The sequence below is a fragment of the Sus scrofa genome, chromosome 6 (assembly GCF_054392235.1).
Source record: "Sus scrofa isolate SSC_HxYL_T2T_F1_AM1 chromosome 6, Sscrofa_HxYL_maternal_Yorkshire_Landrace_v2.0, whole genome shotgun sequence".
Classification (NCBI taxonomy): Eukaryota; Metazoa; Chordata; class Mammalia; order Artiodactyla; family Suidae; genus Sus; species Sus scrofa.
The window spans coordinates 56,748,246-56,771,982 of NC_139388.1; the positions used below are offsets into that span (position 1 = coordinate 56,748,246).

Consider the following 23,737-nt stretch of genomic DNA (forward strand, 5'->3'; position numbering starts at 1 on the left):
TTGATTTTTCCATGAAGGCTTTGGCAAAAAGACTCCGCAGCTATAAAGGTGAGACGATGGCCCTGGCCACAGACAGACTTCCTACAATCCCAGGACTTCTGGGCTGTGCGACTCCAGCGAAAGGACTTCACATCTCTGATCCTCCGGCCCCTCACCTGCCCAGAAGAGGAGCCAGTCCCAACCTCCTTCGAGAGCATGTGTGAGGGATTTCCCTTCATGGCTCAGCCGTTAATGAACGAGACTAGGATCCAAGAGGATGTGGGTTCCATCCCTGGCCTCGCTTGGTGGGTTGGGGATCCAGCATTGCTATGAGATGAGGTTAGAGAGGGGACGGGGATCTTGTGGGTCTTGCTGAATGAAGCGGAAGCCACAGGAGCAATTTGAGGAAGGAAGTGACATCATTCTCTTATCATTTGCTTCCTGCGAAAGGATTCTGCTAACGAGCAGGGAACTTTCTGTTGGCAAAGAACAGCAAGGCGGCGACTGTGATAGTCCAGGTAGGAGATGCTGGAGGCTGGCCCAGTGGTTAGCTTGGGGTTAAGACCTTGGTTTTTTTTTAGTTAATTTAATTATTTTATTTTGTTTTATTTTATTTATTTATTTATTTATTTTGTCTTTTTGCTATTTCTTGGGCCGCCCCTGCGGCATATGGAGGTTCCCAGGCTAGGGGTCGAATCGGAGCCATAGCCACCGGCCTACGCCAGAGCCACAGCAACGCAGGATCCGAGCCGCGTCTGCAACCTACACCACAGCTCACTGCAACGCCGGATCGTTAACCCACTGAGCAAGGGCAGGGACCGAACCCGCAACCTCATGGTTCCTAGTCGGATTCGTTAACCACTGCGCCACCACAGGAACTCCCTGTTTTGTTTTGTTTTATTTTATTTTTAGGCCACAGGTGTGGCATATGGAAGTTCCCAGCCTGGGGGAGGGGTGTCGAATCAGAGCTGCGGGAGTGAGAGCCCCTGTCCTGGCGCCGCAGAAATGAATCTGACTAGGAACCATGAGGTTGTGGGTTCGATCCCTGACCTTGCTCAGTGGGCTAAAGATCTGGCGTTGCCGTGTAGGTTGCAGACACAGCTCGGATCCTGCATTGCTGTGGCATAGGCTGGTAGCTATAGCTCTGATCGGACCCCTAGCCTGGGAATCTCCATATGCCATGGGTGTGGCCCTAAAAAGAAAAAAAAAAAAAAAAAACAACTGCAGGAGTTCCCATTGTGATACAATAGAAATGAATCTGACTAGTATCCTTGAGGTTGCAGGTTCCATCCCTGGCCTCACTCTGTGGGTCAGGGATCCAGCATTGCATGGGCTGTGGTGTAAGTCACAGACAGGGCTCGGTTCCCGAGTTGCCATGGCTGTGGCATAGGCTGGCAGCTGCAATTCCAATTTGATCCCTAGCCTGCGAACTTCCATATGCTGCACCTTGAAAGCAAAAAGCACAACAAAACCAAGAAAACTGCAGCTGCCAGCCTGCACCACAGCCACTGCATAGCGGAATCCTTAAGCCACTGACTGAAGCCAAGAATTGAATCCCCAGCCTCATGGATACTAGTGGGTCTCAACCCACTGAGCCACAGTGGGAACTCCAGGATTAAGACTTTGGATGCAGGTTGAAGCTCACACCAAAATGATTGCCTGCTGACTAAATGTGGGATGTACGAAGGACAGAAGAGGCATGAACCCCATCCAAGGGTCCAGCCTTCATACCTGAAAAGACAGTGGATTCCATGCTGCTCAAGGAAATAGGATATTCCAGCGCTTAATGTGCAGCCACTCATAGGAAAGTGCCCAACTTGTGCCATGTTAGTTTAAGAGGATGTTGTCAGCCAAGTGCAGGATTGCATCCCAGGGGAGGGAAGGCAAGGCTGACCCTGGCCAACCTTGAAAAGACTCAGGCAGGTGTCAGGCATGGAGCCAGTTTTCCAGCTAACATTACCCTCTGGGCTGGGCTGGGCTGGGCTGGCCTCTCCCTTCCCCAGACCAGAAGGAAATAATCTCTCCCATCCCCACCTGGAATTCACTCTCAACCAGGTTCCTGAGGCTCCCACACCCTCCTGCCAGGCCTCTCTTCACTCAGCCCACCGATAACTAATAGGCTACATCTCAGCTGTTTTGTATGTGGCTTGAGCTAGAGATACAATCTCCTACCCCATGTACCTAGCCCGCCTCCTGTCCGCATCTTCAGGGACTTCTAAAGATGTTTCCCCCTTCCTCTTTTGCACATTAGCCCATTTGGCTGTTCCTCATCTTCTTTTTTTTTTTTTTCCCCTTTTTAAAAAAAATTTTTAGGGCCACACTCGAAGCATATGGAGGTTCCCAGGCTAGGGGTCGAATCAGAGCTGTAGCTGCCGGCCTACACCACAGCCACAGCAACGTGGCATGCGAGCTGCGTCTGTGACCTACACCACAGCTCACGGAAACACCGGATCCTTAACCCACTGAGCAAAGCCAGGGATCGAACCCTCAACCTCATGGTTCTTAGTTGGATTCGTTTCCGCGGCACCATGATGGGAACTCCATCATCTAAGCACTTTGTTCTGCAACCCACGGGGATGACTTTTGTGTATGGTGTGAGGGAGCAATCAGATCTCCCAGCCCATGGGTGTAACCCACACCCTCCCCCAGGGTCTGGAAGGCCCCTTCTGTCTTGTACTAAATCTCCATGGATTTGTGTGTCTGTTTCTGGCCTATTCTCTCTCTCTTTTTTTTTTTTTAATGGCCAAACCTGAGGCATATGGAAGTTCTCTGGGCCAGGGGTCAGATTGGAGCTGCCACAGCCACAGCCACAGCACCTGGGGATCTGAGTCGCATCTACGGCAACGCTGGATCCTCGACACACTAGCAAAGCCAGGGATCAAACCTGCATCCTCATGGATACTAGTTGGATTGGTTTCCGCTGCATCGCAACGGGAACTCCACAATGCCAGATCTGAGCCAGATCTTCAACCTACCCCAAAGGTTGCAGTAACACCAGTTCCTTACTTAACCCACTGAGCAAGGCCAGGGATGGAAGCTGCATCTTCATGGAAATTAGTTGGGTTCATAATGACTGAGCCACGACCCAAACTCCCAGTTTTTATTTCTCTTGGCCAAACAGGAGTCTGTGTGCTGAGTCATAAAGTAAGCATAATGTTTAACTTTGTGAGATCCTGCCCCATTTCGCAATCCCACCAGCAATATATGAGAGTTTGGTTGCTCCGCATGCTTGCCGGCACTTGTTTTTTTTTTTGTTTGTTTGTTCCCGCCCTTTGATTCCGGGGCCAGGGATCAAATAGCATTGACCCAAGCCACTGCAGTGACAAAGCTGGGTCCTTAATTCAATATGCCGTGAGATAACTCAACGCACTTGGTTTTCAGTTTATTTTATTTAGCTTTTTTGGCCACACCTGTGTGGCATATAGACGTTCTCAGGCCTGAGGTCAAATCAGAGCTGCAGCTGCCAGCCTATGTCACAGCCACAGCAACGCCAGATCCGAGCCTCGTCTGTAAACTACACCATAGCTCATGGCAACCCTGGATCCTTAACCCACTTGAACAAGCCCAGGGATCAAACCTGCACCCTCATAGATACTAGTCAGGTTCTTAACCCACTGAGCCACATCGGGAACTCCTCAACCCACATTCCAGATGAAGAAACAGAGGTCAGAGAGGTTAAGTGACTTACCCCAAGTCTTCACAGTGTGGATGTGGCTGAGCTGGAACACGCCTGCCTCTGTAGTTGGGAGAGTGACGCAAAGCGCTGGCACATTAATAAGAGCAGAGTCAACATGCCTGGTGCTGTTCTTGGCTCTGCCAAGGGAGCTGGTCACGGCTGCAGCCAAAGGCCATCACGCTGCTCTCAATGGGCAGGGGCTGGGGGAGTGGGGGGAGGGGGACGCGACCAGTCCAGAGGGGACCAGAAACATGCAATGATGTTTTCTTGTCACAATGGCCAAGGGCCACTGAGGACTGGCAATTGGCAGATGGAGGCAGACAATCAGGCCACTACTGGCACAGTCTCATGCCAGAAAGAATCAACCCACCCCAAGTGCCAGCGGGGCCGTGCCTGAGAACCACGAACACTGGGTCCAGTGCCTGCACTTGCAACCACCTCCGGTCTGGCGGTTATTGAGGATTCTGCGAACTTCCGCTGGAGCGCAGTGGGTAAATGATCCGGCGTGGCCGCAGCTGAGGCATAAGTCAAAGCTCCAGCTCAGGTTCAAGCCCGGCCCAGGAACTTCCATTTGCCATAGGGTGGCCAAAAAAGAAAAAAAAAAAAAGAACATGGAGTCTGGAGCCACCTGGGCTCAAAACCAACCTGGTTCAGCTGCAGACTAGCTACGTGAGTCTTTTTAAACTCGGCGATCTCCTCTGGAAAATGGGGCTACTCATCCCGTGAGGATTAAGTAAGGTAATAGGCATGGATCCTTAGAACTGAGCTTAAGAGCTGTCAATGTGGGCTAAGAGTACCACCATTTATTATATTCTTTTGGCTGCACCCACAGCATGCAGAAGTTCCCCGGGCCAAGCCACAGCAGTGACAACACCAGATCCTTAACCTGCTGAGCCACCAGAAATAACAATGCTATGATTATTTTAGTAGCAAGTGCTCAGTGTCTCAGTCTGTCACCCCTTCCAGGCTCGGGTACCCTCTGTGGGCAGAAGCAGGTGTGAATGCACCCATCCCCCAACCCCACCACCTTGCTCAGGATGAGGAGGGTTTGTTGACTATCTGACACACTGATGGCAGGGCACCGGGAGCTGCCCACGTTTCCCAGGGAAGACAGACAAGTGCTCAAAGACATGAGGCCAGGCGGGGACCACAGATTTATTGGGGGGCTCCACGCACGCACTCACAGCATCACACAATGACAACAGGCACGGGTACTCGGTACACGCGAAGTGGCCTCTGCCCGCAGTTGGGGCCCAGGGGCCGTGGGGTGGGGCTTCCTCCCTTGTGGCCCAGACCCAGCTGGGTGCCTTCCTCCTGGGCAGCTGAGGGAGGAGCCGCAGGGGGCAACGATGCCAGGCCTGGGAACGGGGAGGGAGCAGGCTGGTCCGGGGAGGGGTGAGAAGCCGGGCGGCCGCCCTCACTCCAGGGACTGCAGCATCAGCAGCTGTTTGAGCACCTTCGTCTGGCTGGTCTCACGGATCTCACCGGCCAGGAACATCTCGTCCACGACCGTGTAAACCTGAGTGAAGGGAGGTCAAGGGGAGATCCCGGGGCGATCACCCCAGAATGCTGATCTGAACCTCAGGACCTGGGGGGCGCTCTGACGCCTGACAGCCAGGGACCAGGCATCAGCAGAGGCACTGGGGCAGCTGTAGGGTTCTGGCCCACCCTCCTGCCCCCAACTCCCAGCCCCTCGGCCAGGACCCACCTTGTAGAAGTTGAACACCAGGTCCAGTTCACAGACATTGTGGAAATACTCATTTAAGACCTGGGCGAGGAAGACAGAGTTGCTGAGAGACAGGCAGGGAGGGAGACACACAGCACCAGCAACGAGGGGCATCGGGAAGCGACGGCGGAAAAAGGTCAGAAAGAAACCGAGGAAGAGGGAAAGCCCAGAGCAGAGGACACAGCGAGGGGGGGGCGGGAAAGACCTCATGTCTGTGCCTCCTCCCGCTCCCCCCCGACTGAGGGGAAAACAAGGGGGTCCCGAGCACCCCAAGGGAGGGGACCAGGGCTGCCCGCCCGCCCGCCCGCGCACCTCCACAAAGTTGTGGATGGCCTCCAGGTAGGCCAGGTTGTTGTCGTTGACGTCCACGCAGATGCAGAAGTAGAGGCCGGCGTAGCGTCGGTAAATGATCTTGAAGTTCCGGAACTGCGGGGCGGAGAAGCTGTGAGCGACAGGGCCCGCCCGGGACCCCACGTGCCGGCCAGAGGGGCACCAACACCCTTAGCCCTTTGTTCCATGTGAGGTCCGAGGCCCTTGCTCTGTGCCGGCCTCTGTGCTGCGGTCACCGTGGTGGCCTGGCTGTCCCTGCCTGGGGCTCAGAATCCAGTGGAGAGAGACTCATCCTTGGTGGTCGCCTGAGTGGGCAGGGCTGGGCTGCGGGAGCCCAGAGGGGTGGGCGGCTAACCTAGCCCGGGGGTCCGGGAGGGCTTCCTGGAGGAAGGGGCATGTGGACTGAGATTCTGAGGATGAGTAGGAGTGAATGGGCAGGAGTGCTTTACCGCAGAGGGAGCCGCCCATGTAAAAACCCAGAGCCCAAAGGGAGGCAGGGGTGTTCTGTAGCATCTGTGCCCCCTTTCTGGGGCTCCCTGTCGTCTCTGGGGAGGGTCCAATTCCTCGGCCTGGAACTAATCTAGTCACACATTCCATAAACACTGCCTGAGTACCTCCTGTGCAGCAGGCTTTGGGCTGAGCAGTGCAGACCCACCACCAAGACAATCCCAGCCCTGTCCTTAACTGAACATAATATAAATATCACCACAGCCAACACATAAATGCAACCCAGGAATAAATATGCATGAACTAGGGACACAGACTCTAATTTTATATGCATGTGTAAGTAGATAAAGCGACAAGCAGATAGAGATACACAAACTCCCCAAAATCTGAAAAAAATCCAATCTGGCGCACGCGCGCGTCTGTGTGTGTGTGGTGCCACCTGGTGGCAACTGCAATAGCCAACACAAGTCCTTGGCTCTTATTCATTTTTCCCCCTAGCTTATCCTTCTGTTAATTTCTACACTGAGTGTTTCCTAATATTACATTTTTTTCCTGCACATAATCCATGGATTAGTAAGTAAATACCAGGGTTCTAACTGCACTTTTTTTTTCAACCCATACAAATATAGGATCAAATGTTTAAAGGCCCCTGCTCTGGAGGGGAGGGTTCAAGACAGGAAGCGGAAGAGTCCCCTGGTGGCCTAGCAGGTTAAGGATCTGGCATTGTCACTGCAGTGGCTCAGGTCACTGCCATGGTGCAAGTTCAACCCCTGGTCCCAGAACTTTTGCATGCCGGGCACAGCCAAAAAGAAAGAAAGAAAAAAAGACATGAGGAGTTCCTGTTGTGGCTCAGTGGTAATGAACCCAACTAGTATCCATGAAGATGCAGGTTCAATCCCTGGCCTCCCTCAGTGGGTTAAAGATCTGGCGTTGCTGTGAGCTGCGGGGTAGGTCAGATCCTGCATTGCCATGGCTGTGGCGTAGGTTGGCAGCTGCAGCTCCAATTCAAACCCGAGCCCAGGAACTTCCATATGCCAAGGGTTTGGTCCTAAAAAGAAAAAAAAAAAAAAAGATCTGAAGTGGAGAGGGCAGGAAAAGTTTATCTGGAGACTGGCTGTTATCGCTGGTGTGGCCTTGGCAGGATCTGACCCTAAGCAGCACTCTTCTCAAAATTCTTCCTTTCCTGCTATCGCCCTCCTGGTTCCTTCCTGTCGCCACTGTGTCCCCAGCCCTACCCTGGGCCTGGATCAGGAGGAGCCTAAGATCTGAGGGTCAGGCCCCCTTGTGACATTCTCACCTGGCCCGCCCTTCAGGCTGCTCCTGTCTATTAGGGCCTCCCCCCCACCGACCCAGTCCCTCAGGCATTGTCACTTCCAGCAGTCAGTGCGGGACCCGCAGCAGGATGTCCTGGGAGAACACGCATCCCTGATGTCCCCACCCTTCTCCCGCATCCCTTCCCGGACACCTCGTTGCTGATGTTCACCTCAACCTGCTCTGCCCCAGTCGGCCGCAGCCAAGAAACAGCCCGATATCGTCCCCTACTGGTGGTTCCGCTTTCTGTAACACTCATCCAGTCCTTGGCCCATCAGTTGGCGTGGCCACCAAACTGCTCCACGCCACCCCCACCCCGCTTCCAAGCCAGTGCCCGTCACCTGCAACCCTCACCTGGACCACAGAAGTCACCTCCCCCTGCTTCTGCTCTTGCCTTCTGGAGAGGGAACCCTAAAGCCTGAGTCAGCCCACAGCCCTCTGCAGCTCAAAACCCTCCCGTGGCTCCCATCTCACTCAGGGTAAGAGCCCAAGGCCTCGCCGTGGTCCACAAAGTCCTGCCCCCTCTGCTTCCATTTGATCTTCGATCTGATCTGCTCCCGATGTCCTCCCTGGCTTCCTCCACTTCAGACACCCTGGCCCTCCTGCTATTCCAGGAATGCCCCAGCCCACTCCCGCTGCCTCAGGGCCTTTGCACTTGCTGTTCCCTGGGCTTGGAATGTTCCTCTCAGAGAGCATCTCCTTTCCCTCCTCAGTTCCTTCAGGTCCTCCCTCAAATGTCCCCGTTTCAATGAAGGCTTCCTGGCCAAACCATTTACACCTGCATTCCACCTCCCCCTGCACACACCCCGGCAATTCCATCCTCCACCCCATCACTCATCACCATCTGCTACACGCCATCTTTACTAAGAGTTTCCCCCTGGCTAGAATGGGAGCTGTCAGCTCTCCGAGGGGAGGCACTGGTGTCTGCCACGTCCCTTGCTGTATCCCCAGTGCCTAGAATTGTGCTCCACTCACAGGAGGCCCTTGATAAATATTTGTTGACGTCTACAGGACAATCGGCCTGGTCTCTTGAACAGACTAATACTGCAGGAATTAAAGCTGGAGACATCTCAGTGAAGAGACCAAAGAGACGTGGCAACCACGGCAATGCAAGATCCTTGACTGGCATTGGACCATCATTTTTGTTTCGTTTTGTTTTGTTTGCCTTTTAGGGCCACACCTGCAGCATATGGACGTTCCCAGGCTATGGGTCGAATCTGAGCTGCAGCCACAGCCAGATCCAAGCCAAGTCTGTGACCTACACCATAGCTCACAGTAACACTGGATCCTTAACCCACTGAGCAAGGCCAGGAATCGAACCCGCATCCTTATAAAGAATAGTTAGGTTTGTTACTACTGAGCCATGACGGGAACTCCACATTTTAATAGTTTTAAAAAGGCACCAGAGGAGTTTTGTCGTGGCACAGAGGAAATGAATCTGACCAGGAACCATGAGGTTGCAAGTTCCTGTTGTGGCTCAGCAGTAACAAACCCACCTAGAATCCATGAGGATACAGGTTCCATCCCTGGCCTCACTCAGCGGGTTCAGAATCCAGTGTTGCCATGAGCTGTGGTGTAGGTTGCACATGTGGCTTGGATCTGGCGTTGCTGTGGCTGTAGCATAGACTGGCAGCTCTAGCTCCAATTCCACCCCTAGCCTGGGAACTTCCATATGCTGTGGGTGCAGCCCTAAAAAAAAAAAAAAAACCCACAAGGTTGAGCAGGAAGGGTCAAAAGGAAGCAGGGGAGTGTGGGAGGCAGGGGGGAGGGTCCTATCACCTCCACAAAGTTGGTGTGTTTGGCATCTCGGACAGTGACCACGGCGTGCACTTCCTCAATCAGCTTCTGTTTCTCGTCATCATCAAACTGCATGTACCACTTGGCCAGGCGCGTCTTGCCTGCCCGGTTCTGGATGAGGATGAAGCGGATCTGGGGGCAGAGGGAGGAGGAGGAAGGGAGAGAGATGGGGAGGGTGGGCCAGTGCCAGGCGGCCCAGCCCAACAGCCCCACCCGCCCCCACAGGGGAGAGCAGGTCCACCCATCTCAGCCACTCCCCAGAGCCCAGCCAGGCTGGCCTGGCCGAAGGCTCTGGTCCCAAGTCCCTCCCACCACCCCCCACTCCCCCCACCCCCGTGGAGGGATTTCTCTTCCACTGGCGGACGTGCGCTGCGCTGAGTGCCAGGCTCTGCCAGTTCTTGTTCCCAGGACCCGGGACAAAAGATCTGCCCCTCTAAGCCTCAGTTTCCCCACTGGCGGAACAAGTTTCCTTAGAAGGTCCATCTTGTCAGGGTGTTTTGAAGGTTAAATAGGTTTATCAATTTAATCCAATGGCCGATGCTAGCAGGCATGCTCGGTGTCAGCTACAATTATCATCAGTGATGGCTAGGAAATGTGCTTTTGTGATTCTGAAGCGTCAGCTCAACTCTCCTCAGGTGACTATGAACACTGAACAAGTTCATGACAAAAGTGTTTAGTATAACGCTTACTGCTTACGGAGCTCTCGAGAAAATTAGCTATTATGACAGAGAGGCATTTGATCAAGTGGCTAAGAACTCAGGCTGGAGACTGTGCATGAATCCTGGCACTGCTGGCTGTGTGTCTGTGGGCAAATCACTGAACCTCTCTGGACCTCGATTTCCCCATCTGTATAATGGACATAATGAGAATACATCCCTCATAAGACTGTTGCACGAGTTAATAAATATAAGACTTAGGAGTTCCCGTGGTGGCGCAGTGGTTAACGAATCCGACTAGGAACCATGAGGTTGCGGGTTCGGTCCCTGCCCTTGCTCAGTGGGTTAACGATCCGGCGTTGCCGTGAGCTGTGGTGTAGGTTGCAGACGCGGCTCGGATCCCACGTTGCTGTGGCTCTGGTGTAGACCGGCAGCTACAGCTCCGATTGGACCCCTAGCCTGGGAACCTCCATATGCCGTGGGAGCGGCCCAAGAAATAGCAACAACAACAACAACAACAACAACAAAAAAAAAGACTTATAGTACCGTGATGAGTGCACATGAAGTGATATACAAATATTAGGTTGTTGGTTTTTTGGCCAAGACCACAGCCTGTGGAAGCTCCTGAACGAAGGACTTGAACCCTCGCCATGGAGGCAACCCAAGCCGCTGCAGTAATCACACCAGATCCTTAACCCACTGTGCCACAAGGGAACTCCCCAATATTAGTTCTTAGTAATATTATAATTGATTATCATTTGACTTTGAGAAGACCATGGCCCAAGTTTCATCCTGCTAGGAAGCCTGCCTTTGGGCCCCGTTCTGTTTGAGATGGGCACTCTTGTGCCCATTTGATAGATGAAGAAACTGAGGCTCAGAGAAAGGACGTCTCACAGCCAGAAAGCAGAGCTGGGAATCCAAGGGCTTTGCTTTGAACCCACTTCCCCTGACGTGTGTGTGGCAGCCTCCACCCTCTCATAGAGTCCATTCTCTTCCCTAAGCCTCATTCTCCACACACCATTCCTCCTTCCCCAACCAATCAAGCTGGATGGGAACAGGATATTATGGTCTCCTTTCAAGAACACTGTCTGCTGAGCCAGGGAAAACCACTTCCTAGCAAGGCAGGGGTCCTGGGAGACAGGGAGAGGGCACGGGGTGGAGGTGGGGGTACCCACACCAGGCAGCCACTGCCTGGGGCAGAGCCAGAGAAATATGGGGCACACTGAGGGCAGAGATAAAAGCAAGCCTGAAAAGCTGAGGGAGAGCTCTGCCTCTGACCCCCCCCCCAGTTCCCTCATGCACCTCTTCCTGTTTCTCCTCCCAATTAGAGTCTCCCCACTTCAGGGAATCCACCCTCAGAAGCCCTTTCCCTCCTGCACCCTCAACCCTCGGATGTCCCCGCTCTATGTCCCCCAACCTACTGTCTCCAAGCCCTTACCCTAGAGCTGTCCCCTTTCGACTTCCTCTTTCTCGGTTTCAATGCCCTCTGTCAGGTCTCCCCATCTCTGGGGAGGGGTACCAAATCCAGTGGCTTGTCCTTGCCCCCAAAGCCTCATCCCCATCTCTCGCACTCCTGTGCCTATTACCTACCCTCCGTGACCTCTTCCACTGCTCCCCACACATCTCTAGTATCCACTCCCTACGCCAAGCCTTCTCCCTTTTCTAGCACGCTTTCCCTAACTCTAAAGCCCCATTCCCTACAGTTGCCTACTTCCCGTTTCCAGTGTCCAGTCTCTTCCTCTTGAAATTCTGTCTCCTTCATCAGCAGTATCCCGCCCAGTTCCAACACCCCCTCTCCGTCTGCAGTGTCAGCTTCCTGCCTCTAGAGACCCCCGTCTCTCCCAGCCGAAGGTCTTCCATCCTTCTCCAACTATCCGGTCACACTCCCAGAGAGCTCTCTTCTTGGGATGCCCCCTCGCCACCTCCAATTCCTTCTCCCCACCTCGGAGATCCTTCTTCGTGAGTTGCCTGCCAGTTTCAAAACCCTTCAGCCACCTCCAATGTCCCCTCCCGCACAGACCCCTCCTCTTGTCATCCGGTCTCCAAAGCCCCCTAGCCTTGAGAGCCCCGTTACACTCTGGCGTCCAGAACCGCCGCCCAGTCCCCTTCCCCGGCCTTTGGTCGGCCCCAATCTCGAGAGCCCCCGCCTGGCCCAGACCATTGCACCGCGGCCGGGGGGGCTTGTCAGTATCCCACCGCGCCTCGAGTACCTGCACATGGACCCACCCTCTGCCCATCCCCAGTATGGGCGCGCCCCCGTTACCATGGCGACCCCCGTCCGGACCCCAGCTTCTGGGAGGCCCCGGTCCCACGGCTTCTGGGAGGCTCGGGCTTTGGCGGCTGTTGGGGCACCCGGGGCTAGAGCGGACTTCCGGCAGAAGAACTCGCCCGCCCTCTCTCGCGCACAGCCGGCTGGGAATTGTAGTCCGAAGAAATGGGGTCGTTCGTCTGAGCGGCACGCCAGAGAAATGGGCCTGTCCCGCGTCCCAGCATGCTACGCGACTATCCTTTTCCTCGCGCAAGGTTCGGTCTCCAAATGCATTCTGGGAGCCGTGGGTGAATGTCTCCTGGCAGGACTACAATTCCCGAAATGCTGGACAGCCAGCAAGGCAAGGGTTGCACTCTAGGAAATGTAGTTCGGACAGCCTTCCTTCTCCCTCCCACCGCCCCCCCAACAAGGCAAGAAGGACGTACTGGGAATAGCTGTTTTAGCAGAACACTGTAAATTAATTGTATTTTAATAACAAACAAATAAATTAAAAATCAATCAATAAGAAACTACGTTGGGGGAGCATGGTCACCCAGTACTTTGTTTAGAATATGTTAAGCGACTTATGTGGGACAGTGGCTTAAGCGCATGAATTTGGAAGCCAGAACTGTATGCAAATCGTGCCTTTATTTCCTAGCTGTGTGACTCTGGGCCAGCAACTTCACCTCTTAACTCAACTTCTTTAACTGTAAAAGACGGTTGATCAAGGGGTCACCTCAGTAGAGTTGTTTTAAAGCATCCGTAAGTTTCCAAAGTACTTAGCCCAGTGCTGGACATATAGTATGTGTTATGTGTTTGTTTGTTTGTTAGGGCCACACCCTCCGTGTGTGGAAGTTTCCAGGCTAAGGGTTGAATAGTAGCTGCAGCTGCTGCCTGTGTCAGAGCCACAGCAACATAGGATCTCAGTCACATCTGCAACCTATACCACAGCTCACAGCCACTCCAGATCCTTAACCCACTGAGAAAGGCCAGGGACTGAACCCACATCCTCATGGATACTAGTCAGGTTCCTTACCACTGAGCCACAATGGGAATTGCCTTCCCCCATTTCTTTGATCGCTGACCTCTTTTCTTCCTTTGGCTTAAACATCACCTCCGCAGTCCTATATGGGGGAACCCAACATACGAAGTTCCCCTCTTCGACCCCCCACATTCTCTAGGTCAGCAGTTAGATTTCTTTAAAGCCTTTTTACAGCTGTTAATGATTTTATTTGGGGTGTGTGTCTCTGTGTGTGTGTTGCCTCCGTTGAGGGCAGGGAACCTGTTAACAATCTACATCCCCTAGAACATGGTGGCACATAGTAAGCATTCAGTAAAGGGATGGATACTGAGGGGAGACTTGCTCTAAGAAAGCAAGGTAAATTAGGAGTTCCGTCGTGGTTCAGAGGTAACAAACCCAACTAGTATCCATGAGGACGCAGGTTTGATCCCTAGCCTCGTTCAGTGGATTAAGGATCCTGCCATGAGCTGTGGTGTAGGTGGCAGACGAGGCTCGGATCTGGTGTTGCTGTGGCTGTGGTGTAGGCCAGAAGCTGCAGCTCTGATTCAACCCCTAGCCTGGGATCCTCCATATGCCGCGGGTGCGGCCCTAGAAAATACAAAAAAAAAAAAAGGATATCAGCTGGGGAGTTCCCTTGTGGCCTAGTGATTGAGGACCTGGTTGCTGCTGTGGCTCAGGTTGGATCCCTCATGCCTTGGGTGCAGCCCCCCCTCCCAAAAAAAAAAAAAAGAAAAAGAAAGAAAAAAAAGAGAAAGATGTCAGCTGGGAATGCAGTCATTTGAAGGCTCAATTGGGGCTGAAGGATCTGACTCCCAGGTGGCTCACTCGTAGGGTGTGTTGATTAATGCTGGCTGTTGGCAGGACTCTGTTCCTCACCAGGTGGCCCTCTCCCCAAGGACACAGAGTGTCCTCATGCGGCAGCTATTTTCCCCCAGAGTGAATGACCCATGAAAGGGCAGGGCAGAAGCTGCCTGCAATGTCTTTTATGACCTGGCCAAAGTCACACCCTGTCATTTCCACAATATCTTATCAGTACACAGAACTGCCCTGTCCAAGGTGGGAGGGGACTTGAACACCAGGTGAGAACAGCAGCGGTCCCTCTCGGAGGCCTGGCTACCACAACTGCTTATAGCAGAGACACCTGGCCCAGCTGAAGAGTTGGGGACAGAGTTAGACTGAGTGTCCCAGCAGGAAAATAGACTTTGTCTCTGCTCTTAAGAGTCACATGGCTTGGGAGTTCCCACTGTGGCTCAGTGGGTTAAGAACCTGACTAGTATCCATGAAGATGCGGGTTTGATCCCTGGCCTCCCTCAGTGGGTTAAAGGATCCAGTGTTGCCTTGAGCTGGTGTAGGTCGCAGATGCAGCTTGGATCCCATGTTGCTGTGGCTGTGGTATAGGTCGGCAGCTGCAGCTCTGATTCAATCTCTAGCCCTGGAACTTCCAGATATCACAGGTGCAGCCCTAAATAGAAAAAGGAGTCTCATGGCCCAGATGGTTTGGAGTCTGAGGTGTTATTCCACAACTTGAGACAGAAAAGACCAGTCCCAGCACTTCCAATTAAAAAAAGATGGACAGGGAGTTCCCTGGTGGTCTAGCAGTTAGAATTCGGCACTTTCACTGCTGCAGTGGCCTGGTTCAGTTCCTGGTCTGGGAAGTGAAATCCCACATCAAAGCTGCTGCATGCAGTGGTGGGAAAAAAAAAAAAAAACGAAAAAACGAGAGAGATGGACAATATCAAGTGTATTTGGGAAAACGTGGAGCAGCTGAAATTCTTTTTTTTTTTTTTTTTTGTCTTTTTGTCTCTTTTAGGGCCGCACCTGTGGCACATGGAGATTCCCAGGCTAGGGGTCGAATCAGAGCTGTAGCTGTCAGCCTACACCACAGCCACAGCAATGCCAGATCCAAGCCGAGTCTGTGACCTAAACCACAGCCCACAGCATTGCCGGATCTTTTTTTTTTTTTTTTTTTTTTGTCTTTTTGCCATTTCTTGGGCCACTCCCTTAGCATATGGAGGTTCCCAGGCTAGGGGTCCAATCGGAGCTGTAGCCACCGGCCTACGCCAGAGCCACAGCAACGCGGGATCCAAGCCGTGTCTGCAACCTACACCACAGCTCACAGCAACGCCGGATCGTTAACCCACTGAACAAGGGCAGGGATTGAACCCGCCACCTCATGGTTCCTAGTGGGATTCATTAACCACTGCGCCACAATGGGAACTCCTGCCGGATCCTTTAACCCACTGAGCAAGGCCAGGGACTGAACCCACATCCTCATGGATGTTGGTTGGGTTCATTAACTGCTGAGCCACGATGGGAAGGCTTTTTTTTTTCTTCTATCTTTCTTTCTTTTTCTTTTCCAGAGCCGCACCCACGGCATATGGGTCTAATCAGAGCTGTAGCCGCCAGCCTACCACAGCCACAGCAACGCAGGATCCTTAACCCACTGAGCGAGGCCAGAGGTCGAACCCACAACGTCATGGTTCCTAGTCAAATTCATTAACCACTGAGCCACGATAGGAACTCCTGAAATTCTTATACATGGCTTTGGGGATGTCTCCAGGGATGTGAATAGGTACATCCACTTTGGGAACCTGGCTGGGGAAGGAGTACATGTGCATCCCATGTGACCAGCAATTTCGCTCTTAGGTACTAGCGAAATACCTAGCAGAAATGAGTACAAATATTTATCAAAACACATGTTCGGGACTGTTCATAGCAGCGATATTACCTTCTTTTTTTTCTTTTCCTCTCTCTCCCTTTTTTTTCCCCCTTTTTCTTTCTTTCTTTCTTCCTTTCTTCCTTCCTTCCTTCCTTCCTTCCTTCCTTCCTTCCTTCCTTCCTTCCTTTCTTTCTTTCTTTCTTTCTTTCTTTCTTTCTTTCTTTCTTTCTTTCTTTCTTTCTTTCTTTCTTTCTTTCTTTCTTTCTGCTACATCCACAGCGTGGGGAAGGATGGAACCCACACCACAGCTGGGCAATGCCAGATCCTTAACCTGTTGCACCACCAGGGAACTCCAGGAACACTACTCATAATAGCCAAAAAGTAGAAACTACCCAGGTGCTCAGCAGCAGTAAAACGGATATCTACACCGAGGTTCCTTCACACAGTGGAATACTACACAGCAGTGAGAATGAACCATCTACATCTACACAAAGGAAGGTGGATAAATCCGACAAACTATGTTGATCAAAGGAAGTCACTCACTGGAGTTCCCCTGTGGTGCAGCGTGTTAAGGATCCATCCAGAGCTGTCCCTGCAGGGGCTTGGGTCGCTGCTGTGGCAAGGATTAGATCACCGGCCTGGGAACTTCCACATGGCACAGGTGTGCCAGAAAGAAAGAAAGAAAGAAGGAAAGAAAGAAAGAAATAGAGGGGAGGGAGGAAGGAAGGAAGAAAAAAAGAGAAAGGGAGAAAGAAAGAAATCAAGATAAAGGGTCTCCTTGTGGAAGGGGACAAGGGAGGGGGTGGGGGGGCGGCTTCTCAGGGACTGGTCACTTTATCTGGGTGCTGGATACAGGTGAGTATTCTTTTGCGGATATTCATCGAGCTGAACACTTGTGATTTGTGCACTTCTCGGTATACGTGTTATATTTCCATTCTTAAAGTTTTTAGAAATTGGGAGGTTCGTCATCCGTCCTTCCGTCAGTGCGCACGGACTACATGCTCAGCACCGCCAGGTGCTGGGATTTTGCAGTGACTCTGAGCCTCCCCGCCTCCTGTTCCTTCCTCGTGATTGGCTGCTCGTCCGGCCAATGGCGGACGAGTTTACTTCGCTCAGACAGCCCCGCAGCATCAGCTAGCTGCAGCTTCCTCAGCTCGGTTTGCAGGCGGCGCTGTGAGCTCACCAACTCCTTGGTCAAGCTCAGACGTGGCTCCCACCCTTTCTCTGATTCCGATTCTGAGGAATGGAAAGAATATGCCCCAGCACTTCCACCCTTTGCAAAACTCTTTTGTGGATTTTTTCCGCTGCGCATCTCTCCGATGCAGGTCTGGATCCCCATGTCCCACCTCATACCTACTGCAGCTCCAAGGTTGGTGTGACCTCCAGTCCAAACTATTCTCGCCTCTAGGGCCATGTTTGGGAAATCTTGACAGTGGCCTAAGGGAGACCTAGGGACTTCCCCGTGTTCACTGGCCTGTCCATTTATCTTGGAGTGGAGTTTGGGTCCGCGGAGGTGGCCGCCCCCAGGGAAGCCTGTTTTCCCTGGTTGTTCGTCTTGTTCAGCTAACACCCGCCCTGCCCTCTTGCGCACTGGAAAGAAACGCAGAGCTGGGAAGACCCTCCTTGATAGGTGCTCTCCGTTCATTCAGGGAAACACTGCCTAAGCCCCTGCCTTGTGCCTGGACTTGTGCTAGAACTTCAGCATTGATTGAGACTCCCCACCCTGTCCTCATGCAGCTCAAAGTCAGGTGGGAGAGAAAGACCTACAGGGACAACCCGGAGTGGACAGGGCTTGGTTGGAGGACCCAAAGCCTAAAGGGGACACCTGATCCAGCCTGCCAAGATTAGAGAGGATCTCCAGAAGGAGGGACATCTTAGCTAATATTTGAAAGAAGGGTAGAAATTAGTCTTTGAATAAGGACTGTGTCTTGGCTACCATGGCCCCAGCAGCCATCATCACCTCTGTTTAGCACTGGATTCATTCACTTACTCATGAACAAGTATTGTGGGTCATGGGCCCACATTTGAGGAACTAGGCAGAGTTTCTGCCTTCAAAGGGCTCACACATTGGTGAAGCCAATACAGAACTTCAACCTCTGACAGAATGCTATGCAGAAGGCACTAGGTGGGTTTGAGTTTCTATGCCACTCGCTAGCTATGTAATCTCACCGTGGCTTAGTTTAGTAGAATAAGAACTCTAAACTACATTGAAGGTGTTGTGAGGATTAAGTGAGTTAATATGTTTAAAGTGCTCTAGAATGTTGCCTAGCATAAAATGCTCATTTTAATCAAAGTATGAGAGGTCAGGCCAAATCTGGGAGGCCACGCTGAGAAAGTGACTTCGAGGCCGACTTAAGGCAGAGCTGAAGGGCTCTAAGAGAAGGGGAGAGAGGGGTACTTGGATCCAGAGTGAGTCCAGGCTTCTCTCTTTTCTAGGTGCTGCCAGTTCAAAAATTTTCCAAGGTTGGAAGGCCCTAGAACACTGCATTGGAGTTATAAACACATATGAATTTAAGGTAGGGGAATCTGTTGTCCCTTATCCCCAGTATTTATGGTGTTCTAAAGTGATGGATCTCAAAATCACTTACAAGCCAAGGTTTGTAGTGGCAGCCTAAAGAAATTCTGGCTGGGAGTTCCCATGGCTCAGAGGTCAACGAATCTGACTAGCATCCGCGAGGACAAAGGTTTGTGCCCTGGCCTTGCTCAGTGGGTTAAGGATCCAACATTGCCCTGAGCTGTGGTGTAGGTCAACAGATGAGGCTCAGATCCTGCGTTGCTGTGACTGTGGTGTAGACCAGTAGCTGCAGCTCCAACTCAACCCCTAGCCTGGGAACCTCCATAAAAAGCAAAAAAAAAAAAAAGGAAAAGAAAAAGAAAATTTGGCCCATGTACTGGATTTGTTTAGGCCATAGTGCTAAAAACAAACCTTAATATATAAAAATCAAACTTCATGCATTAAAAGTGTAAAAAAAAAAAAGTCAAAGGAACTGACCCTTATCGGTAATCAGAAAACCTTTATTTAATGGGATGCTTTAAATTTTTTTTCTTCTTATGGTCACACCTATGCATATGGAAGTTCCCAGGCTAGGGATCCAATCAGGACTACAGCTGCTGGCCTTTGCCACAGGCACAGCAACATGGGATCCAAAATTCATCTGCAACCTACAGCTCAGCTCACAGGCAATGCCAGATCCTTAACCCACTGTGTGGGGTCAGGGATTGAATTTGCATCCTCAAGGATACTAGCCAGGTTCGTTCTCGCTGAGCCACAAAGGGAACTCCCTGGGCTGCTTTAAAACTTGGGTACATCTAACGCAACACTATAAATCAAGTACACTTCAACTAAAGAAAAAGGGCAGTGAGATGTAACCTCAAAAAAATGGAGTTCCCATCGTGGTGCAGTGGTTAATGAATCCAACTAGGAACCATGAGGTGGCGGATTCAATCCCTGGCCTTGCTCAGTGGGTTAAGGATCCGGCGTTGCTGTGAGCTGTGGTGTAGGTTGCAGACGGGGCTCGGATCCTGCGTTGCTGTGGCTCTGGCGTAGGCCGGGGGCTGCAGCTCTGATTCGACCCCTAGCCTGGGAACCTCCATATGCCGCGGGCGGGGCCCAAGAAATGGCAAAAAGACAAAAAACAACGAAAACAAAAAACAACGACTAGCATCCGTGAGGACAAAGGTTTTTATTTATCAACTTTTTAAATTTTTTTATTTTTATTTTTTGTCTTTTTGTCTTTTTAGGGCCACACCCACGGCATATGGAGGTTCCCAGGCTAGATAGGGGTCTAATGGGAGCTACTGCTGCTGGCCTACGCCACAGCCACAGCAACGCCAGATCTCAGCCATGTCTGTGACCTATAGCACAGCTCACGGCAACGCCGGATCCTTAACCCACTGAGCGAGGCCAGGGATCAAACACTCAACCTCATGGTTCCTAGTCGGATTCGTTTCCGCTGTGCCACGACAGAAACTCCATCAACGTTTTTAGAACAAGCCATGATTTTCTGTGCTTTACACATAGAACTCCTTAAATTCTCACAACAAACCTTACTAAAGAGATAAGATTATCATTCCACTTTTTACATGAAGAGACTAAGAAACGAAAAATGCAGTAAGAAGCATAGCGTTTCTTCATGCATTCCTTAAATATTGACTGAGCTCCCAGAACGCTCAACTTCCACGATCCGTACTTCCGGAGGGATCCCAGAGGAACCCCTCTTCAGTTCACAAGAACTCTGGGGTTATAGCAGTGCCCCTTCCCATCACTAATATTTCCCCTCCGGGCGCCCGAACTGACATTTGACTTGCAGTCATTTGCACAATGCTGACCTGGAGGACCAGGCCCTCGCCCCTCTCCAGGAAATCAGGGCTTCACAGAACCCACAGCAAGTCTTAATAACTCGCACATAACCTGCAGATTTTCCTCACTGCTTGGGAAAATAGCACGCGCTCCTCAGCACCGCCCTCTCTTCCGGAACGACGAAATGCAAGGTTCGGATTGGGCTAAGGCGGGCCACGCCTCCTCCTGTTCCCCAATCAATTCCCTCACTGGGTGCGCTCCCTCCTCCTCAGCTCCGTCCCACCGCCCCACGTTACGTCGCTCCCTCTTTCCTCCTCCGTTATCCCGGGGGCTGCGCTCGCGCGGCAAGCCCACCTCCCTTTGCCTCTCATTGGCTGCTCAGGTCCCGCGCGAGCGGGATCGCGCCCTTCGCCCCCGCCCCCAAAGCCGGGCCATGCCTCTCTCCCGTTTTCTCCAAGAGGCCGCGTGAGGAGGGCATCGGCTGCTTCTGGCGCGCGCAACGGTGCGCGCGCCCCCCGCGGACCACTCCCTTCGCCTCAGCGCGAGTAGACGCTGCGGCTGGCATCCCTTATCGCGCACGCGCAGTTGCCCACCCCGTTCCTTCTGCCTCGCGCTGCCTCGCGCCGCAGCCACCGCAGTAGCGGCATTTTCTTGGGGCGCACGCGCACTGCGCCCTGTGCGCCCGTTCCCTGGACCCGGCCGCTGCGGTAGCAGTGAGCCCCTCGGGCGCGTACGGGCTTTCACTTCTCCCCCACCCAGCGCGGGTTATTCCCTCGCGGCGCGCGCTCAGGGGCCGTTATCCCCCTGCAGAGGTCCCCGCACCACGCACGCGCAGTAGCGAGGGGGCACGCGCGCGGGAGCTGGGGCCGCAGGAAGGAGGTGCCGCTGCCGCCATTGCGAGGGAGGGAGGGAGCGAGCAAGCGAGGCTGGTCCGCCCTCCCCCTGGTTCCCGCCCCTCCCCCCTTCCCCTCCCCGCCCCCCGCCCCGAGGGAGAGCAGCGGAGCGGCGGGAGGAGGAGGTGGAGGAGGCGGAGGAGGGAGCCCGCGAGGGAGGGTCCGCCCGGCCCCCCGCCGCCGGAGCTGCCGCCGCCGCCGCCGCCGCCGCCGCTTCAGCCGCCGCTGGACGAGGAGCAACAGAACATGGCGCCGGGGCCGCCGTCGCCGCTCCCGGGAATCCGGAGGCCGGGGCCGCGCTGAGGACGTCCAGCTGGTGAGTGCGCGAGCTCGTGGGCCCCGGTGGCGAGGCCGGGCGCCGCCCCGTTGTGGGGTCCAGGGGAAGGCGGGGACCGCGGGGCCCGGAGCCCGCGAACAATGGAGGAGCCGGAGGGGGAGGGGAGGGAGCGGCCCCCCAGCCCCCCGGGCCCCGCCGCTTCGCGCTGTGGCCCGGCCCGCCGGGGCCCGCCTGCCCTTCGGACTTGCCCCTGCCCGCCTCAGCCCTGCTGTCGCCGCGTCTGCCCCCACCCTCCGACCCATTGGGATCTCTGTGTCTGCCTCGGCCTCCCCCTTCCCTCGGCCACTGCAGCCACTCCGCTCGCAATTCTGCGCCTCCCCTTTCCCTCTTCCTTCCCTCAGTAATGCCCCTCGCCCCTCCCGGACTCTGCAGTGCTCATGGGACCCACCTCCTCCGTGACCCTTCCGCATCCCTTAATTCTGGACCTTCACATTCTGGTTCGTGACCCTTCTGCCTTCTCCCGTTCCGCTCTCAGCACCCTGCCCCTGCCCCCTTCTTTGACCGGTCTGCTGTTACCCTCTCTTGCACCCCCTGGAGCTGTCCCTCTAGGAACTGCGGTTCCACCTCCTTGGAGATCCATCTGGGACCCCGTTTGTCTCGGCACTGCTGCCCCAGGTCTTCTCTTTGGACTTAATTCCATCTCCCTCTTGGGCCCTACTGTCTCCTCGCAAAATCTGTCCCACACCTCCCCCCCGGATACCCCTTTGGGCTCTCTGACCCCTGCCTCTCAGATGCACCTTGCCTGCCTCCTCCCTTAGTCAAAATGTGTCATTCACATCCTTTCCTCTCTTCCAGACTTTGCTGCCTCCCCTCTCTGCCCCTCGTTCAGTCTCAGATCTTGCTGTGCCCTCCAGCCTGCTTGCTTTCTGACTTTGCCTTCCGTGAAGCAGCCTCCTCCCCCTTCTCTGACCCTGCAGCTCTCATTTCTGCAATTCACTTCTCTGACCTTTCTCCCTAACTCAGCCTCTCTGCAGCCTCACGCCCTGCAGTCCTTTCTGCCCCGGTGTTGTCCTTGCCTGTTGCCTCTCCATCTCACCTCCTTATTGGCCCTCTTTTGAGCTGTTCCATTCAGTTGCCCCCTTTTCCTTTGACCTGTTTCCCCTTCAATTCTCTGCTTAAGACCTGCTTCCACCCTCTATCTCCAAGTCCTGTCCTCCACATTTTGGCTCTTCTTAGATTTGCCCTTTACCTTACTGAATTATTGGTAACTTCTCTCTGATCCATCACCCCCTCCCTTCCTGTTGTGCATCTCAGACCTGCCCCGATCCTTTTTGCCCCTGCTCTTTCATTTGTTCGCTTCTGCCTCATCCTCTCTATTTTCCTTCCAGCTCTACCCCTTTTGGAGCTGTCCACTTGTCTGCCTATTTTGGGGATCCATTTTAACTTTCCTGCTGCTGTCTCCTCTTGGAGTGGTCCTCTTTAACTCTGGTCATGTTGGTACTGCCTCGCACCTCTGTTGCTTCTAAATTCTAAGTTTTCCTACTGATCTCCCCCCACCATTTTGATTCCCCTCTCAACCTCCAGTCTCTCCTTTCTTGTATTTGTCCCCCTTTTTTTTGCCCTGCCCCTCTTACCTTTTTAAGTCTCCTTCCCCCAGCTCTGCCCCTTGTAGAGATGTTTTCCCAATCATTCCTACCTTTCATTTCACCCACCCCCACCCCAGCTCCCTCTTGGAACTGCCCAGTTTTTGGCTAGAGTCTCCCTCCTTTTTGCCATTCCTCTCTCAGTTCTGTTCTTCATTGCCTTGTTTCCTGCTGGGCTCCTTCTCTTCCCATTTAGTTCCTGTCAGACTTGCTTCTCCCACCTGCCCCCCTTGACTGCTTCTTCCCCCTGGGTGCTTCGCCTCTTCAGGCATGCCTTTCTCTGAACTCTGTCCCTCAGCTTTGGAGGGCAAGGGTCTGGGTTGGACCTAGGCTTCTCCAGACTCAGGTTTAGACTGCAGAGTCTCTCAGCGCCCTGACCCTGAGGGTTTTATCTCCAGGGATCCTGTGAGATCTCTGTAAATAGGTGGGGTTGGTTAATTGGTTACTGCTCTCTGGAGTCGGGAGTGTCTCCCCCATTTCCTTCTCTTTTGCCAAGGTTCGTGGTGGTGGTGGTGGTGGGGGTAGATCTGTTTCCATTGCCCCATTTTCCCCCTCTCCCATTTTGCTCCCCAGCCCCTTTGGGTCCCTGGGCTTTGCAGCTTTGTCACTTGGAAAAGGAGAGTTGCAGCTGCTCACAGATCTGTCTTCTCTTTATACTTTCCCTCCCTCCTCCTCTGAGCAATTGTTAAGAGACAGTTGTACCCTCGCCCCCTTCCATCTCCAAGGCAGCACCCCTTGGGAGATCTTCGGAATATGCTTCCCCCCACCCCCCTT

At 53.3% G+C, this 23,737-nt stretch overlaps 2 protein-coding genes across 3 annotated transcripts in view; one reads left to right on the top strand and one right to left on the bottom strand.

Moving 5' to 3' along the window:
* Positions 1-4,777: 4,777 nt before the first annotated feature.
* On the bottom strand, positions 4,778-12,343 carry AP2S1 (adaptor related protein complex 2 subunit sigma 1). Of its 2 annotated transcripts, NM_001244452.1 has the most exons (5): positions 12,186-12,343; positions 9,249-9,398; positions 5,694-5,807; positions 5,364-5,423; positions 4,778-5,174 (listed from the first exon to the last, which is right to left on the bottom strand). In NM_001244452.1, exons 1-5 carry the CDS (start codon positions 12,186-12,188, stop codon positions 5,073-5,075), a joined length of 429 nt encoding a protein of 142 aa, NP_001231381.1. In that variant the 5' UTR covers positions 12,189-12,343; the 3' UTR covers positions 4,778-5,072. The 2 variants fall into 2 exon arrangements, with proteins under 2 accessions (NP_001231381.1, NP_001231382.1); NM_001244453.1 differs by lacking the exon at positions 5,364-5,423.
* Positions 12,344-21,043: 8,700 nt separating this feature from the next.
* The window catches only part of ARHGAP35 (Rho GTPase activating protein 35), a 129,438-nt gene continuing 126,744 nt past the window's right edge, over positions 21,044-23,737 (top strand). Inside the window, exon 1 of the mRNA XM_021094622.2 lies at positions 21,044-21,359. The gene's annotated coding sequence lies outside the window, so the exon portion shown is untranslated. The remainder of the gene's footprint in view (positions 21,360-23,737) is intronic.